Here is an 18,993-nt window from a genome sequence, read left to right as displayed (position 1 = left end):
CATGATTACTGCATCTCTGAGATCTCCCGGCATGCTCTCCTCCTTCCAGATGAGGTCATGTATTCATGCCAATAGTGCCTCTCCGCTATACTTTAGTGCCTCAGCGGGGATTCCATCCACTCCCGTTGCCTTGTTATTCTTAAGCTGGTGGATGGCCTTTTCTACCTCGTGCAGGGCTGAGGTTTTGCTGAGATGGTGGCGGGTAGCATGCTGTGGGATGGAGTCGAGGACACTTGAGTCAAAGGCAGAGTCTCGGTGAAGGAGATCTTCAAAATGCTCCTTCCAGCGGGTCCTAACTGCCTCGCTGCCCTTGATAAGTGTTTCCCCGTTCTTGGCCAGCAGTGGGGTGGGGCCTTGGGTATTTGGGCCATAGGTGGCCTTGGCTGCGGGTGAAGAATTCTCGCACATTATGGCTGTCAGCCAGCTGCTGAATCTCCTGTGCGTTCTCCACCCACCATCTATTCTTTAGACCGCGGGTTTTTTGTTGGACCTCGGCCTTAAGCCGTCTGTAATGCTGTTTTGCTGCTCCTGAGTTGGGTTGTTGTTTCAGGCTCAGAAATGCCCTGTGCTTGTGATTTATTAGCTCTTGGATCTCCTGTAATGTGTGGTCAGTGGCAACGCAAAATCGTTTGCCACTGGCCCCAACGTAAGCTTCCCACAAAGATCTTGCGATCTCTGTCGCAAGAAGTTCGGCTTTTCCGAATAGTAATTGTAATCCCTGCAAGCTAAAGGGGAATCCCTAACGTGAGCTGCTGTGACTTCAATAAGCTGTTTAAGCAGCCAATCACAATGCAGAATTCTCACAGACAGCAAACCAGGAAGCTCCTTTGATTCTAATTTTTAAAAAATGTTAAAGAGAGCAAAACAAAGATTGGGGCACTCACTTGGTGAAGAGGTGATCCTGACATAAAGATAAACAAACTTTAAAAAAAAAGTTTTTTAAGTTTCTTAAAAATTGTAATTTTTATTAAAATGGATAAATTTGACACTAAACAAGATTAAAATGTATTTTTCAGGGCCATAAACTTTGTTTAGCAGTCAATACGCAGTTAAAATCCCAGTTACACCTAATCCAAAAGAGTCGAACTTTTAAAGGGGATTTAACAGCGGTATTACCACGGAAGAGCCAAAGTTTTCATCAGTTTCCATGATATGACAGATTACACTGATTGGCGGATGTGGGGGAGGCGGGGCGGCAGCAGGGTACAGTGCACCTAGCATTAGATCTGTGAATGACTGACTTCAACTTGAGAATTTCTACGTTAGGATGTGCATGATCTATATCCTGAAGTTGCGGTCAGTTTCAAAGGGGTTAGGACAGCGAACGCTATTCATTCTCTGTTATTACCCACCACAAATTCCGGGCTAATGACATAAATCACATCAAAAACATCACTGAATCACTTGCAACTAATTTTTTTAAACTGGCATAGGCCAGTGGATTAAATAAAAAGAATTGCATTTATATAGTGCCTTTTACAAGCTCAGAACATCCCAATGTGCTTTACAGTCGATTAAGTGCTTTTGGAAGTGTAGTCACTGTTGTAATGTAGCAAAGGGTGCGGCCTTGCACACCGTGGACCACTTCCCATATCTCGGGAGCTTCCTATCAACAAGAGCAGGCTTTGACGACGAGTTCCAACACTGCCTCCAGTGCGCCAGTGCAGCCTTCGGAAGAGAGTGTTTGAAGACCAGGCCCTCAAAACTGCCACCAAGCTCATGGTCTGCAGGGCTGTAGTAATACCTACTCTCCTGTATGGCTCAGAGACATGAACCATGGACAGCAGACACCTCAAGTTGCTGGAGAAATATCACCAATGATGTCTCCGCAAGATCCTACAGATCCCCTGGGAGGACAGGTGCACCAACATCAGCGTCCTCATCCAGGCTAACAACCCCAGCATTGAAGCACTGACCACACTCGATCAGCTCCGCTGGGCAGGCCACATAGTTCGCATGCCAGACACGAGACTCCCAAAGCAAGTGCTCTTCTCGGAGCTCCTTCAAGGCAAACGAGCCAAAGGTGGGTAGCGGAAACGCTACAAGGACACCCTCAAAGCCTCCCTGATAAAGTGCTCTATCCCCACTGACACCTGGGAGTCCCTGGCCCAAGACCCCCCTAAGTGGAGGAAAGTCTCAACGCCGAGAGCATGCAGAAATTAAGCGCAGGCAGCGGAAAGAGCGTGCGGCAAACCAGTCCCACCCACCCCTTCCCTCAACGACTATCTGTCCCACCTGTGACAGAGTCTGTGGCTCTCGTATTGGACTGTTCAGCCATCAAAGAATTCACTTCAGGAGTGGAAGCAAGTCTTCCTCGATTCCAAGGGACTGCCTATGATGATGGTAGCAAAATGCAGCAAAATCCCATGAATGGAAGAGATAAATAAGCAGAAACTCTCTTTTTTATTGATGTTTGTTGAGGGATAATAGCGTCATGGGATCTTTTATGTTCACACGAGAGGACAGACGGGGCCTCAATTTAACATCTCATCCGAAATATAGCATCTCCGACAGTGAAACACTCCTCCAGCACTGCACTGAAGTGTCAGCTTGGATTATGTGCTGAAGTCTCTCGAGTGGAACTTGGACCAATCACCTTCTGACACAGACGAGAGTGCTCACGACTGAGCCAAGGCTGATTCCTTAAAAAACATCTGCATCACCAACTGAATCTACGTGGATTTAAATTCAACCCAGACTGATAGCATGGAAGTTTCCTTTGTCTGCTGCCTGGTGAAATTAATTTGAACATCTCTCCCCAACTCCTGAGGGACATGGGTGCACAGTAGAAAACTAACTCTAATTTGATAATTTCACAGTAGCTGATGGGGAAATGGAAAAGTATCACAATGGTGCAGTCCGATGCCTTTCTAAGATTGTGGCTGAGACAGAAAAATGGAGATTTATTTAACATGTAATTGTGCTGCCTTCAGTTTCATTTGGCAGTGCTTAATGCTGACACTAGATGTCTGAAATAGTTGTTTTCCTTCCCCAGACTAGTATCGCACGTCTTTAAAAAAACATATCTTCTGGTTCTTAATTCACTAAAAGTTTTTTTGAAACTTTTGAGAAGACAGTAGTTATAAACCATAGGTTTTAGAAATTGTTGAGCTCAAACTAAACAATAACACGTTTTATTAAGCCGTTTTGCATTTCTCTTCATTAGACTGGCGTTTCAAATAATCATTGACTATAAATATACAGCCAAAGTTTAAACTGAGTAACCAGTGAACGAATACATTCACTCCGATCAAGCACAAAGTTTGGATAGATTATGCAGCTCTGTGACTTTTATTAATGATCGGTCTGAACTCCCAACACGGAATCAATGTTACCTTTGACACGTGGCGCACCTTAAAAGGAGAAAGTGTTTGTGCGGGTTTGAGCATCCGCTTTTACATTGAAGTGGTTGTGAAAGGAGTTTCTCAGCGTCCTATGGTAAATATTTGTTCGATTTGAATATATTAGGTCGCCCGTGGCAATTGCACACTTTTGCAAACTATCACTGCGCTGCACAGCTGGATCGCTTCTGGGAAGTCTCCAGTGCAATTGTAGGAATGCCACGCAGGCAGGCGCTGTGTGTGAGGAAGAGGGGCATCTAAACAACTTCCCTGGATCCGTGGAAGCTCGGGGAGAGAGAGAGAGTGAGCAGCGAGCGCAACAGGCGCGGGCCGAGTGACCAGCCCAATTAAAGTTAAGGCAAAAGAAACAAAAAATAAATAAAGTAAAATGAGGAAATTGTTTCGAGGCAGCGGCAGAGTCCTCGGGATCATTTTTGCCGCCTCGATTATCTGGCTGATCTTTGACATGGCCGCGCTGAGGTTTTCCTTCACGGAGATCAACAGCAAACTTTCCAAAGAGGAGTTGGAGCGGCTGGAGCGGCTGAGGGCCAAGGTGTTGCAGGACCAGGAGCTGCACCAGATGTTCAGGAAAAGGGCCGGCGGCGGGGAGAGGGGGGCTCTCCATGGAAACCAGCCCGCCTTGAGAGACCCTGACGGCGGGGAGAGGGGGGCTCTCCATGGAAACCAGCCCGCCTTGAGGAGAGACCCCGGCGGCGGGGAGGAGAAGGGGGCTCTCCATGGAAACCAACCCGCCTTGAGGAGAGACCCCGGCGGCGGGGAGGAGAAGGGGGCTCTCCATGGAAACCAGCCCGCCTTGAGGAGAGACCCCGGCGGCGGGGAGGAGAAGGGGGCTCTCCATGGAAACCAACCCGCCTTGAGGAGAGACCCCGGCGGCGGGGAGGAGAAGGGGGCTCTCCATGGAAACCAGCCCGCCTTGAGGAGAGACCCCGGCGGCGGGGAGGAGAAGGGGGCTCTCCATGGAAACCAGCCCGCCTTGAGAGACCCCGGCGGCGGGGAGAGGGGGGCTGGTGGAAAGTTGTGGAGAGCCGCTGTGGGAGCGCGCAGGAGCCTCCCGCCGCCTGGAACAATCTGGAACAAACACCTCAAACACCAGCCGACCTCTAGGGACCGCGGCCACCCTCCGGCCGCCGGTAAAGCCGCTGACCGGACCACCGCCGCATGGCGGCCCCGGGCTGGGCAGGAGGTCACGGCTTCTCGCCCCGCCTTGCAGCCGGGCCCGGGGAAGGAGGGGATGCCCCAGGTTGACGGGCCCAAACCTCCGCACCAACACCGGCAACCCGTCACCGGAGTGAAAGCACAGGCGACGGTCGGGGCCGAGCTATCGCAGCACAAGTCGGCGAAAGAAAATTGGGTGCCCGGCGTGGAAGGGGCGGGCACCGACCACACGGCAGAGCCCGGCACCGCGAAACAGCGAAGGGATGGGGAGGTTCCCCGACTAACCAAAACCACAGCACCCTCTGAAGAGGCGGCGCTGGAGGAAGGGCCGAAGGTTAATGCCTCTGTCAAGGCAATCGACGCTGTACTGATCAATAATACACTAAAACAATCCGATAACAAAACATCGAGAGGTGCTAAAGTTTGGAATGGAACAAAACGTGAACTTGTCAATATTACTGACACAAAGGCTGTTCTACTAAAACAATCCCAACTTAAAAAGCCGGTGCTAAGTGGTCTAACCAATGTCACAAACACACGGATTGACCTCGAAACGAACAAAATCGCAATAAACCACTTGGAAGGTAAAAACAAGACACACGCCATTGAGAAAAGAGATTTTTCAACAGATATTGGAATGAAATTAACGTCTAAAATCAATGAAACAAATGATCTGCAGATAGGTGGCAATATTTTAAAACATACAGTGATGAATTTAGATTCTATTGTAGGAGTACACAAAGTTTTGTGGGTTGACAGGACTATATCCCCCCGTGACCCTAAAGCCATCGGTCAATTTGGGCAGCGAGCAGTTGTGCCAAAGGAACAGGAAAAACTAGCAAAGGAAAGGTGGAATGAGGGACATTTCAACGTGTATCTCAGTAACCTGATCCCACTGGACAGGGCTGTCCCGGATACCAGACCTGAAGGGTGAGATTGCCATTAGTAGAAAAGTACTGCAATTTACTCTTGTGTATACTTTTCTAAATATCTAATCTCAATTGTTTCTGTGATAATTTAGACAATAATGACAATATATTCTGGTAAGTATGTAGTTCATAATCTGTAGTGATTACACACATTAGTTTGTTACTTATTCCTTTATTTCTAGAATCCAGTTGCTGTAACTATAACTATCTAAACTCTTAAATCATTCTAGATTTAGACTGATCTGTTCGTGCAAATATAAAATATTTTTTCCTGAGAAAGATTTGTATAGCCCCTGTGACAATTTTTGTTCGAACATTTCTGCATGCAAACTCAAATCTGTTTGAGGTGGTGTGGAGGAATTCAGATAATAAAAGCATTTCAATCTGCTGCAATATATAGTAATTATTTTACTATTGAAAGCAATAATTGAAATTTACAGTAAGCTCTTAATATTACCATTTCAGATATTCCAGTTTGGTTTACACTCCCAAAATATACATTTCTGACATCATTGAATCTATATCCTTGCTACATGTATAAAATATTGTGGAAATAGAATAAGGTACATAGAAAACCAACAGATAGTAGAGTCAGAAGTAGGTTAGAATATCCTGCTTAAAAGTGGGAAGGAATCTCTCCCACATTTAGATATTGCCTGGGCCATTACTATTTTTATTTTAATGCATCTGTAACTCAAAACTAGCTTCCTTTGTTAGTTTTTATACCAATTTCTGCAGAACCACGGCATATCATTAATTTATATCTAAACAGCAGCATGGGTATACATTAAATATGTTTTGTATTCTACAGGTGGGACTAACCCAGTTTTATGACTGGAATATAGATCACTGAATTGGATCAAAGTTTCACAGCTGTACCGGTGGTAACAGTCCCATTCAGTGCAGACAGTACCTTTTGCTTGTATGGGCCTGAACTACTCCGGTTCAATTCTAAGCAGAAGAGTGTTATCAAAAAGAGCACAATTTTCATATGAGCACAGATTTTTCTTTAAAAATGAAATTTTCTATCCTGATGAGATAATTACTGAAAACATATACTAATATCTATTGTGCCTAGGATAACTGTATTCATCACATGTAAAATATAATGTAAAAATAGGTCAGTCCACTCAGCACATCTGATGTAATGTAGTAGTGGGCTTCATGATTAGGCTGGGTACACACAGCTCCTGGCATAGTCTATTAGTATGCAGTATGTGGATGGGCATAATGGGCCATAATTTGCTTAGCAGGTCATCTAACGGCATCTGCCATTTGTTAAACTTGACATTGCACGGTTAGGTCTTTTAATTTTTTGCGTGGCAAGTTGCTGAAAGTGCAAGCTAATAACAGTGCAGTGAGGGAAATAGGGCATCTGGGACCTGAGAACAGGTCAAGCAACTGTGTATCTCCTTAACCAATCTAATTGAAGGATTGTGAAATTAACGCACAAGGATTGAGAAGGGAGTGAAAATTAGAGTGGGTGAATTCAATGTCAAATCAGGTACAGAAAGGGAAATAGAGAGGGAAAGAAAAATTGGGTTAAGAGAAAGAGAAAAGGAGATAGAAAGGAAAAATAAAATGTTTTAATTACTGCAAAACAATCTCTCTGGCACTGAAAATGAACCATTACAAGTGTGGAGTCCTATGGTTTCGGGTTTTAATTGTTTTTGGAGATTTTAAAAATGTAAATTTTTTTATTACATTTTTAAAATCTCCAAAAACAATTAAAACCCAAAACCATGGGACGCCACATTTCTAATAATTTTGCAGTAATTAACACTTTTATCACGTTAAAATGGTAATTAGACTGAAATGGACAAGACTTAACTTTCTGTGGCAAGTTTAGTTCATATCTACCAAGTAAATACAGCAACTTAACACCATTCATTGCATTTCAATGGTGAGCTAGATAGAGAGGTGCTGTTTTTGCGAAGGTAACGCTGGAGCGGCGCAACTCAGACAGCAACTTTTGGATATTTGAATTTAGCTGTATACCACCCCTTGCCTGAAGTTGCTGTACCATTTGTGCATTAATAACGGCAAGCACAATTAACCTCAACATTATTTTGACAGCACATTTTGGCCCATTGTTACCCAGTGTGACTGAAAGAAATGCACTTGTGGCACCGCACCTCAGGAAAAACATATTGCTTTGGAGGGGATGCAGCACAGATTAACAGAATGATACCCAGGCTAAAAGGGTATGAGGTCAGGTTACATAGATTAGACTTGCATTCCCTTGAATATAGAAGATTAAGGGGTAGTCTAATTGAGGTGTTTAAGATGATTAATGGATTTGATAGGGCAGATAGAGAGAAACTATTTCCTCTGGTGGGGAATCGGCTCATGACTAAGGTCAGAACATGTCAGAACGCTGAGAGGCTGCGGGGTGACTTGGGTGGGTGGGCAAGTGTATGGCAGATGCAGTATGGTGTGGATAGATGTGAGGTTATTCATTTTGGGGGCAGAAACACGAAGGCAGAATATTATCTGGATGGCGGCAGGTTAGGAAAAGGGGAGATGCAATGAGACCTGGGTGTCATGGTTCATCAGTCACTGAAAGTGGGCATGTAGGTACAGCAGGCGGTGAAGAAGAAAAATGGTATGTTGGCCTTCATAGCTAGGGGATTTGAGTATAGGAGCACGGAGGTCTTACTGCAGTTGTACAGGGCCTTAGTGAGGCCTCACCTGGAATATTGTGTACAGTTTTGGTCTCCTAATCTGAGGAATGATGTTCTTGCTATTGAGGGAGTGCAGCGAAGGTTCACCAGACTGATTTCAGGGATGGCTGGACTGATATGAGGCAAAAGGTGGAAAGTGGTGTACCACATGGATCGATGCTGGGACCATTGTTGTTCACCATTTACAAAAACAATTTGGACTTGGGAATCGGAAGTACAATTTCAAAATTTGTCGATAATACCAAATTGAGGGTTGTAATTAATACAGAGCAGGACTGCGACAGAATACAGGAAGACATTAATAAACTTGCAGAATGGGCATGTAATTGGCAAATTAACTTCAACATAGAAAAGTGTGAGGTAGTACATTTTGATAGGAAGAATAAAGAGTCCACATACTTCTTGGAATCATGATCATCATCATAGGCAGCGCCTCGGAATCGAGGAAGACTTGCTTCCACTCTAAAAATGAGTCCTTAGGTGGCTGTACGAGAACCACAGTCCCTGTCACAGGTGGGACAGATAGTCATTGAGGGAAAGGGTGGGTGGGACAGGTTTGCCGCACGCTCTTTCCGCTGCCTGCACTTGATTTCTGCATGCTCTCGGCAATGAGACTCGAGGTGCTCAGCGCCCTCCTGGATGCACTTCCTTCACTTCGGACGATCTTTGGCGAGGGACTCCATGTGTCAGTGGGGATGTTGCACTTTATCAGGGAAGCTTTGAGGGTGTCCTTGAAACGTTTCCTCTGCCCACCTTTGGCTCATTTGCCGTGAAGGAGTTCCGAGTAGAATGCTTGCTTTGGGAGTCTTGTGTCAGGCATGCGAACGATGTGGCCTGCCCAGCGGAGCTGATCAAGTGTGGTCATCGCTTCAATGCTGGGGATTGGCCTGGTTGAGGACGCTAATATTGGTGCGTCTGTCCTCCCAGGGGATTTATAAGATCTTGCGGAGACATCGTTGGTTGTATTTGTCCAGCGATTTGAGGTGTCTACTGAAAATGTCCATGTCTCTGAGTCATACAGGAGGGGCGGGTATTACTACAGTCCTGTAGACCATGAACTTGGTGGCAGTTTTGAGGGCCTAGTCTTCAAACACTCTTTTCCTCAGGCGGCCGAAGGCGGCACTGAAGCACTGGAGGCAGTGTTGAATCTCGTCGTCAGTGTCTGCTCTTGTTGATAAGAGGCTCCGAGATAAGGGAAATGGTCCACGTTGTCCAGGGCTGCGTCGTGGATCTTGATGACTCTGGGGCAGTGCTGTGCGGCGAGGACAGGCTGGCGGAGGACCTTTGTCTTACAGATGTTTAGCGTAAGGCCAATGCTTTCGTACGCCTCAGTAAATACATCGACTATGTCCTGGAGTTCGACCTCTGTATGTGCGCAGTTCCGCATTACTGTAGTTCGACGACAGAGGTTGGGGTGGTCTTGGACCTGGCCTGGAGACGACGAAGGTTGAACAGGTTCCCACTGGTTCTATAGCGGGAAGCTTGTTGACTCTGAGGTGGAGTATGGCAGCGAGGAAGATTGAGAAGAAGGTTGGGGTGATGACGCAGCCCTGTTTGACCCCGGTCCGGATGTGGATTGGGCCATGGGTCCTTTGGTAAGGATCACAGCCTGCATGTCATCGTGGAGCAGGCGCAGGATGGTGACTTTTGGGGGCATCCGAAATGGAGGAGGACGTTCCATGGGCTCTCGCGGTTGACAATGTCAAAGGCCTTTGTATGGTCGACCAAGGCCTTGTATAAGGGCTGGCGCTGTTCGCTGCATTTTTCCTGCAGCTGCCGCGCTACAAAAATCATGTCCGTGGTGCCCCTTGGTGGACGAAATCTGCACCGACTCCAGGAGGAGCTTCTCGGCCACAGGGAGAAGACTCCTTGGAATATAAGTGTCTAAATGGGGTAGAGGAACAGAGGGATCAGGTAGTATGTACAGATAAACAAATCACAAAGTAGTGAAGCAGGTTAATAAGGCCATTTTATTTAAAAATGCAAGCAAAGCACTGGGGTTCATTGCTAGAGGGTTAGAATTGAAAAGCAGAGAAGTGATGTTAAACTTGTATAGAACCTTGATTAGACCACACTGGGTGTACGGTGAACAGTTCCGGTCTCCATATTATAAAAAGAATAGAATTGAGAGGTTCTACCTATCGGGAAAGATTGAACAGACTGGGGCCTGTTTTTCTGGAAAAGATAAGTCTGAGGGGTGACATGATAGAGGTCTTTAAGACTATGAAAGGTTTTGAATTGCATTAATAAAAGTTACTACTGTGGTACTATTCTCCAGCTTAGGGTCCTGCTTGCTCCCTACCCCGGGTTAAGCTTCCTCTGTATCAAGAAGAGAGATTTTCTCTATCTTACTCCTCTGAAATTCCATTTCTCCCTTCAATAACAATTCTCTCTTTTCTACCTTCCTGGACTTGTCTGTATTTGCAACTTACATTCTCCATTTCTCTGCTCCTCACAGCCTTGCCCTCTTTCCAACACTTCCTATATTTTCATGTTGGATTTCAAACACAAGCTAGCTGGTACTGCCCTCGCATATCCACAATCTACCCCAAGCAGTCCAAAGATGTATGCTGTACACCTGCGAGCTTTTTCACGTACTGGCTTTACTCGGTCTTTGCAAAAACTCACAGCAGTCACTTGTTACCTTTTGACTCTGCTTTATTGTGTTCTTGCTTGGATCTGCCATTAAACAGTATTTTTTTTTTAAAGTTGCTAGCTTTTGTCCCAAGAAATGAGAAAATGGTAGGGAGGTTGCGTAATTGTATTGCGTGAAATGCCCCAAGGGGGAGGAAATGGGAAATGCATATATTTGTGTATAATGTGGGCATTTATGCGTCTGGTTTGATTATCATTTCAGTGAACTTGTCAGCTGACTTAGACCCAAATGCCAACATTGCTCTTGATTTGTTAATGATCAGTAAAGAAGAAAAGAAACCTAACTCTTTTCAGTGTAAATGCCTCTAAAGAGCATCATTAGGGTAGTTTGTTATAGCCTACAATAGTTATATCTCGTGTGTGTTGGGTTTTGGGTAATCATTTCCATCCTTTTGTATTTTTCATACAGTACAGACATGTGAGAAAAGACTTACAGAAAAAGTAGAAAGAAAAAACTAAGCATTGTTAAGGAGAAGCTAATCATGATCTGGGAGCACTCTAGTTTTCTTCTAAAAGAGTAAGTTCTCTAAATAATCACCTCACAGTAACCTGTCTAGCTTAAAAATATGAGCAAGAGTGCATTTGGTGTTTAGTTCCAGGGTACATTGTAATGATTATATGCAACATTACTCAAATTCTGATCTGTAGGTAGGTGAAACAAGTGTTTAACTTTACAAACAAACACATTTTGTTTCCTCTTGGTACTGGAGAAAATTGTTTAGCATTACTGAAAAAAATGTCAATACATTGAGACTGCTTACTGCTTTCTATCACAACACATTCAAAATTGGTCAGGAGATGGACTTTGGAACTTGTTATACACCTGGAAAAAAAGTGCTTTCCTAGTGGGTAAAATTCTACTTCATGATAAGAACATAAGAATTATGAGCAGAGTAGGCCACACAGCCCTTCAAGCCATTCAGTAAGATCATGGCTGGCTGGTCTTCCACCTCAATTCCATTTTTCCGCTCGATCCCCATATCTCTTGGTTCCCCTAGAGTCCAAAAATCTATCTATCTCAGCCTTGAATATACTCAACGACTCAGCATTTATAGCCCTTTGGGGCAGAAAATTCTAAAGATTCAAAACCCTCCGAGTGAATAAATTCCTCCTCATCTCAATCTTAAATGACCAACCCTTTATCCTGAGACTATACCCCCTAGTTCTAGACTCCCCAGTCAGTGCAAAAAACCTCTCCGCATCTATCCTGTCAATATCCCTCAGAATCTTGTTTCAATTAGATCACTTCTCATTCTTCTAAACTCCAGAGAGTATAGGCCCAATCTATTCAATCTCTCCTCATAGGACAACCCTCTCATCCCAGGGATCGATTTAGTGATCCTTCATTGCACCGCCTCCAAGGCATGTATGTCCTTCCTCAGATAAGGAGACCAAAACTGCGCACGCTATTCTAGGTGTGGTCGCACCAAAGCCCTGTACAATTGTAGTAAGATTTCCTTACTCTTGTACTCCAATCCCCTTGCAATAGTGGGAAAGCGGGTTGCATAGAGGACACAGAGAGGCTGCAAAGAGATTTAGATCGGTTAAGCGAATGGGCTAAGGTTTGGCAAATGGAATACAATGTCGGAAAATGTGAGGTCATCCACCTTGGGGGGAAAAAAAACAGTAAAAGGGAATATTATTTGAATGGGGAGAAATTACAACATGCTGCGGTGCAGAGGGACCTGGGGGTCCTTGTGCATGAAACTCTTTTGAGTTTACCTGCGAAAACATAAAACATTAAAGAGTGCCACCCGACCTGGGTGACACTCCAGACATTTACAAGGCCCTTTTTTTCCCCCCTTTTTTTTTGTGTTTTTCTTTTTTTGGTTTTTTTTTGGGCACTAAAATCACAATTTTTCCCCAGTGCCCCCTATAAAAGGGAAGGGGACACTAAAAGCACCGTCAATTAAAACAAATTAACTTTAAAACGTAAAATCAAATTAAAATTTGGTTGCCGGGCGTGATGATGCACTCCAGTCCCTCCGGTGCCCACCTCTCGCGGAAGGCCGCGAGCGTACCGGTGGACACCGCGTGCTCCATCTCCAAGGACACCCTGGACCGGATGTAAGAGCGGAAGAGAGGCAGGCAGTCAGGTTGAACGACCCCCTCGACCGCCCGCTGCCTGGACCGGCTGATGGCACCCTTGGCCGTGCCCAGGAGCAGTCCTTGTGCATGAATCCCAAAAAGTTAGTTTGCAGGTGCAGCAGGTAATCAGGAAGGCGAATGGAATGTTGGCCTTCATTGCGAGAGGGATGGAGTACAAAAGCAGGGAGGTCCTGCTGCAACTGTATAGGGTATTGGTGAGGCCGCACCTGGAGTACTGCGTGCAGTTTTGGTCACCTTACTTAAGGAAGGATGTACTAGCTTTGGAGGGGCTACAGAGACGATTCACTAGGCTGATTCCGGAGATGAGGGGGTTACCTTATGATGATAAATTGAGTAGACTGGTTCTTTACTCGTTGGAGTTCAGAAGGATGAGGGGTGATCTTATAGAAACATTTAAAATAATGAAAGGGATAGACAAGTTAGAGGCAGAGAGGTTGTTTCCACTGGTCGGGGAGTCTAGAACTAGGGGGGCACAACCTCAAAATACGGGGGAGCCAATTTAAAACCGAGTTGAGAAGTAATTTCTTCTCCCAGAGGGTTGTGAATCTGTGGAATTCTCTGCCCAAGGAAGCAGTTGAGGCTAGCTCATTGAATGTATTCAAATCACAGATAGATTTTTAACCAATAAGGGAATTAAGGGTTACGGGGAGTGGGCAGGTAAGTGGAGCTGAGTCCACTGCCAGATCAGCCATGATCTTGTTGAATGGTGGAGCAGGCTCGAGGGGCTAGATGGCCCACTCCTGTTCCTAATTCTTATATTTTTATGGAAAGCACAACATGCCATTTACTTTCCTAATTGTTTGCTGTACCTACATGCTAGCTTGCTGTGTTTCCTGCACTAAGACACCTAAATCTCTCTGAATGACGTTAAGGGAGTATCAGATGGTATATTCTGGCACAACTGAACTTCTTCATACCTGAGGGAACATGCTTTGTTGTAATTGAGCTAATAGTTTACAAGATTTGCTGATCATGTTTTATATGAATGTTGGCTCATGCTGTATCTTTAGCACTTAACTTAAAGGGAACCGCCTGACTAAAATACTTAATACACGCCGCACTCCTGCAAAACCTAGTTTCTCCTATCTCAATTTATGCACTCATCTAGGGAGGGCTGCCAAGATTTGGAAATAAAATGGGTACAGCAGCCAGTGGCATTATCAAGTACTCTATGGTTAGTTGCGGCATGGGTTGTGAGCAAAGAAAAAGCCCACAATACTTTTCCCCCAGCAACGTATCTTAATTCCAAGCCACAGTGTACCAGATCATTTTTTGATATTGCACACCAGTTTGGTTGACCTTGAAATTATACTGATCAGAGTAAGTTTATATACCACTTCCTTGTCTTTTATTTTAATGGAGGTGAGAACTAAAACAAAACAGGTTAACCCTTTCATTAATGTAGCAAATAAATTGCATATAATCCCATTAAGTGTTCATACTCTAATCTTTGTACGATATAATAAAAAAAAAACATTCTTGGTGAAATTGCCAATTCAAAGCAGTACAGAATTACAGGTAGTTTTTCACTGTGGGCCGACATAAACTAGGAGCTGGGTTAAAATTGTCCAAACTCATTTCATGTAGATTCCCAATAGCCAGAAGAAACCATCCTTCATACCTGCAGTACTTGCGACTTATTACTACGTTAAAGACGCTATACATCGTGAGCCGTCCTGACCTGTGCGAGAACACCACCGCAGGTTGGGGCTATAAATAGAGCTGGAGCACCGGGCCCTGGAACATAGTGGGCCGCTCCGACCTGTGTGAGAACACCACCGCAGGTTGGGGCTAGAAATAGAACTGGAGCACCGGGCTCTGGAACATAGTGGGCGAAGGTGCGGTGAATGAGGGTGCGGGATCCAGAAGAGCTGAGAGCCATGGGGCAGCCCGGGCCTGCCCACACTGCGATATGTGTGCGCACTTGGTCCGTGTAGCAGAGCAGGTCTCCAGTCGTCCTGGTTCAACCCTTGCCACTGGATAAAGGGTCTGTCGAGCCCGTGTGGTGGCTGATGTGCAACGGTCACCACATGTTAAAAAAAATCCACGCACAGGCATCTTCCACCCCCTCAAATGGAGTTCAGGATTGAAACATCCGTGAACTCTTGTGGAAGCAAGTCATCCTCGTTCGTGGGACCGCCTCTGATAAATGCTAGTTGTTGTGCTGGATACAAATCTGAGTCCCAGAGGCAAAATAACTGTGTCTGAGCTCCTTGCTTTCAGCCATGTTCAGCCATGAACTCATTGAATGGCGGTGCAGGCTAGAAGGGCTGAATGGCCTACTCCTGCACCTATTTTCTATGTTTCTATGTTTCTATGTTTCCCCCTCCACCCATGGAAAAGAAAATTATGGTTCTGACTTGGAGTGGTCACTCTGCTTTGGAGAGCTAATTACAGTCCATTCTTGGCCTGTCATTCACCGATCATGTGTCACTGCTTGCTCTTTAAAATACAGAAGAAAACTGACCATCAACATTTTGAATTAAGAGAACATTTTGAATTAAGAAACTTCAAGTTGTTACCAGTGGTTTAACAGAGAAGAGTTTGCCTGTAAAAGGATTTCTGCATTCAGGTGAAAGGGAAAATATGAACTCAATCATGTAGCGAACTCCTAAATGTCTCTGCAATTTCAGACCGTAACCAATAGTAGGACAACTGACTAAAAGACATAAAGCTGTAGGTAGTTCTCCACAACAATTGATTGCTGTTCTGAGTTACGAGAAAGTATTCCCTTTGAAATGTATTATTACTTTATAATGGATGACAGGAGCTAGCATTTTGAGGGATATTCCATAGGAGTACCATAGGTTTGAAGTTCTGGGAAGGAATGAATTAGAGTTAGAGAATGCATTGACCTTTGAGCTTAATAATGACCTTATTAATATTGTTAAAATAGAGAGAGACAGGAAGGAAAAATGTAAAGAAGAAAGAGAAGTTGTAGTTGTGGTGGGAGAGGATGAGCTTTTTTCTTTTATTCTATTTGGAAGTACAAGAGAGGCTTTAGAACAACTTCAGATACGGGAGCAGTCTTAGTCTTCGACAGATGGACTTTATGGAGAGTTAAACATTGTTGAGAGGAAGAAATGTGCTTGGCATAAAAGAGAAGGCTTTGTGGAAGCAGTTTTAACAATGAGGAGGTGTAGGAGTCACATTTGAGATCTAAGGCAATTATGTGGCACAGGTAAATCGATGAAAGGGGAAGAAAGATGGAAATTATTGTAGCAGATGGTTAAACTTGTAACAGACAAGAAAAAACTCCATCTGAAAAATTGAATGATACAAGGTTTTCATTGTTCCATTGAAGGGTGTGGATGAAATGAAGATTTAATGATTCAACTATTGCATTGTAATGCAATTGTATACATTGAGGGTGTGACTTTACGAACATACATAAATGACGCACAGCAAAGACACGCTGGTCCATCTTGCCTCTCCCATATAATTATAATGTCCTATGCATCACTCTACAGACACTCCTACATGTCTGGAGCCATGTAATCTGCTGGCAGAGACCAAAAAAACAGATTAAAAACTCAGACCAATTAGGGGAAAATATCTGGAAAATTGATCACCGACCCCTTTAGGTGATTGATACCAGTTCAGGAGATTACATTCATTCTGATTTATATTACAGGGTACCTACTTCTTGTAAGAAACGGGTTCAGTTTTCTCTAATTTGAAGGTAGTTGATGGATGTAGAGAGGAATCCGGAATGGGTCGGATGCATTTACATCTAAACAGCATTGTACATGCCATGATTCGTGACTGTTTAAGCTTTATACCCCCTGCGGATGTGTTTGTTTCAGGTGTCTTGACCAGATCGTTCACAACAACCTTCCAACAACCAGCATCATCTTGTGCTTCGTAGACGAAGTATGGTCGACACTTCTGAGGTCAGTTCACAGCATCTTTAACAGATCACCTGCTCATCTCATTAAAGAAGTTATCCTTGTGGATGACTTTAGCACCAAAGGTAAGAAAGGACTAGTTCTGTCAGTGTCACTGAACCATATATTCCTTAGAGGACTCCTGTATATCATTATATTTAAATGAGATTGAAAGGGAAATAATCTGTTTTGTTCTGCAACCTGAAAGAAACATTGTTCTATTTATGATTGTAATTGTATTGTCAGTCTCTGAATTGTAAGAATTTCTATTTGACCACTACAGCTAAGGCCACCTGGACAGCTTCTATTTCCTATTTAACTACAGAACAAGCACTATGTTATATACACTTGAATTATAATTAAGCTTAACTAATTCTATTCTCTCCAAATTTGTTCGGCAAGAATTTCCCAGGCGGTTTTCCTGATCAGCCACCATTTCTTCGGCAGATACACCGTTTGTGTTTTATTTGGGGTTTCCTCCAATCTCCGTCTGAAGTTCTGATGGCCAATCGAGAAATTGCTCAAGGAAATGTCCAGCAAATGTCTTTAGTTATCCTATTTGAGTTTAAGTCATCCAGTTAGGCATGCTACCAAAATAATATTGTGTAAAATCAGATTCCTCAGCATTTACTTTGCAACTTTATAACAACAGCTTGTATTTATATAGCGCTTTTAACGTAGTGAAACGTTCCCAGGTGCTGCACAAGAGTATAATGAGACAAAATTTGACACCAAGCCACACAAGGAGAAATTAGGGCAGGTCAAAGAGGTAGGTTTTAAGGAGCATCTTGAAGGAGGAAAGCGAGGCAGAGAGATTTCGGCAAGGAATTCGAGAGCTTAGGACCTAGGCAACAGAAGACACGGCCACCAGTGGTTGAGCCATTATAATCAAGGATGCTCAAGAGGACAGAATTAGAGGAGCGTAGATATTTTTTGGGGGGGTGGGGTGAGGCGGGGGTGGGGGGGTTTGGGGCTGAAAGAAATTACAGAGATAGGGAGGGGCGAGGTCATAGAGGGATTTGAAAACAAGGATGAGAACTTTGAAATCGAGGCATTGCTTAACCGGCAGCCAATGTAGGTCAGCGAGCACAGGATGATGGGTGAGCGGGACCTGGAACGAGTTAGGACACGGGCAGCCGAGTTTTGGACCACCTCTAGTTTATGTAGGGTAGAATGTGGAAGGCCAGCCAGGAGTGTGTTAGAATAGCCAATGACATAGGTGGAACAAAGAAAGAGGTTCTGCTAAAGAGATATAAGCAGCTAGGGGTTAAATTAAAAAGCAGAACCACAAAGGTAATAATTTCTGGATTACTACCTGAGCCACGAGCAAATTGGCATAGGGTAAATAAGATCAGAGAGATGAAACGCGTGGCTCGAAGATTGGTGTGGGAGAAATGGGTTTCGACTCCTTGCGCACTGACACCAGTACTGGGGTAACAGGGACTTGGATGAAGGGACTGAGTGTAATGTAGCCAAGTTTGCTGATGATACAAAGATGGGTGGAAAAGCAAGTTGTGAGGGGGACACAAATAATCTGCAAAGGGATATAGACAGGCTAAGTGAGTGGGCAAACATTTGGCAGATGGAGTATAATGTGGGAAAGTGTGAGGTTATCCACTTTGGCAGGAAAAATAAAAAAGTAAATTATTATTTAAATGGAGAGAGATTACAAAATGCTGAAGTACAGAGGGACCTGGGGGTACTTGTGCATGAAACACAAAAAGTTAGTTACAGGTACAGCAGGTAATCAGGAAAGCAAATGGAATGTTGGCCTTTATTGCAAGGGGAATAGAGTATAAAAGCAGGGAAGTCCTGCAACAATTGCAAAGGGTATTGGTGAGACCACACCTAAAGTACTGCGTACAGTTTTGGTCGTCTTATTTAAGGAGGAATATACTTGCATTGGGGGCAATTCAGAGAAGGTTCACTAGGTTGATTTCTGAGATGAAGGGCTCAACTTATGAAGAAAGGTTGAGCAGATTGGGTCTATACTCATTGGAGTTTGGAAGAATGAGAGGTGATCTTATTGAAACATCTAAGATCCCGAGGGGGCTCAACAAGGTAAATCCAGGGAGGATGTTTCCAATCGTGGCGGAATCTAGAGCTAGGGGGCATAGTTTAAGAATAAACAGTCGCCCATTTGGAACTGAGATGAGGAGGAATTTCTTCTGTCAGAGGGTTGTAAATCTGTGGAATTCTGTGCACCAGAGAA

General features: G+C 44.3%; 1 protein-coding gene across 3 annotated transcripts in view; it reads left to right on the top strand.

Annotated features, from left to right (window-relative positions):
* The first annotated feature begins 3,405 nt into the window (after positions 1-3,405).
* Positions 3,406-18,993, top strand: part of LOC139259810 (polypeptide N-acetylgalactosaminyltransferase 5) — a 46,879-nt gene continuing 31,291 nt past the window's right edge. Inside the window, exons 1-3 of one of the 3 annotated variants that reach the window (XM_070875617.1) lie at positions 3,406-3,438; positions 11,195-11,302; positions 16,701-16,867. In XM_070875617.1, the coding sequence (XP_070731718.1) occupies positions 11,268-11,302; positions 16,701-16,867 (202 nt within the window). In that variant the 5' untranslated portion in view covers positions 3,406-3,438; positions 11,195-11,267. Of the gene's footprint in view, positions 3,439-3,535; positions 5,448-11,194; positions 11,303-16,700; positions 16,868-18,993 lie in introns of those variants that run through there. The other 2 variants (XM_070875616.1, XM_070875615.1) reach the window with 2 other exon arrangements.

This window comes from Pristiophorus japonicus, chromosome 3 (assembly GCF_044704955.1).
Source record: "Pristiophorus japonicus isolate sPriJap1 chromosome 3, sPriJap1.hap1, whole genome shotgun sequence".
In the NCBI taxonomy this organism is placed as follows: Eukaryota; Metazoa; Chordata; class Chondrichthyes; family Pristiophoridae; genus Pristiophorus; species Pristiophorus japonicus.
This window is presented reverse-complemented; position numbering and strand designations above follow the sequence as displayed.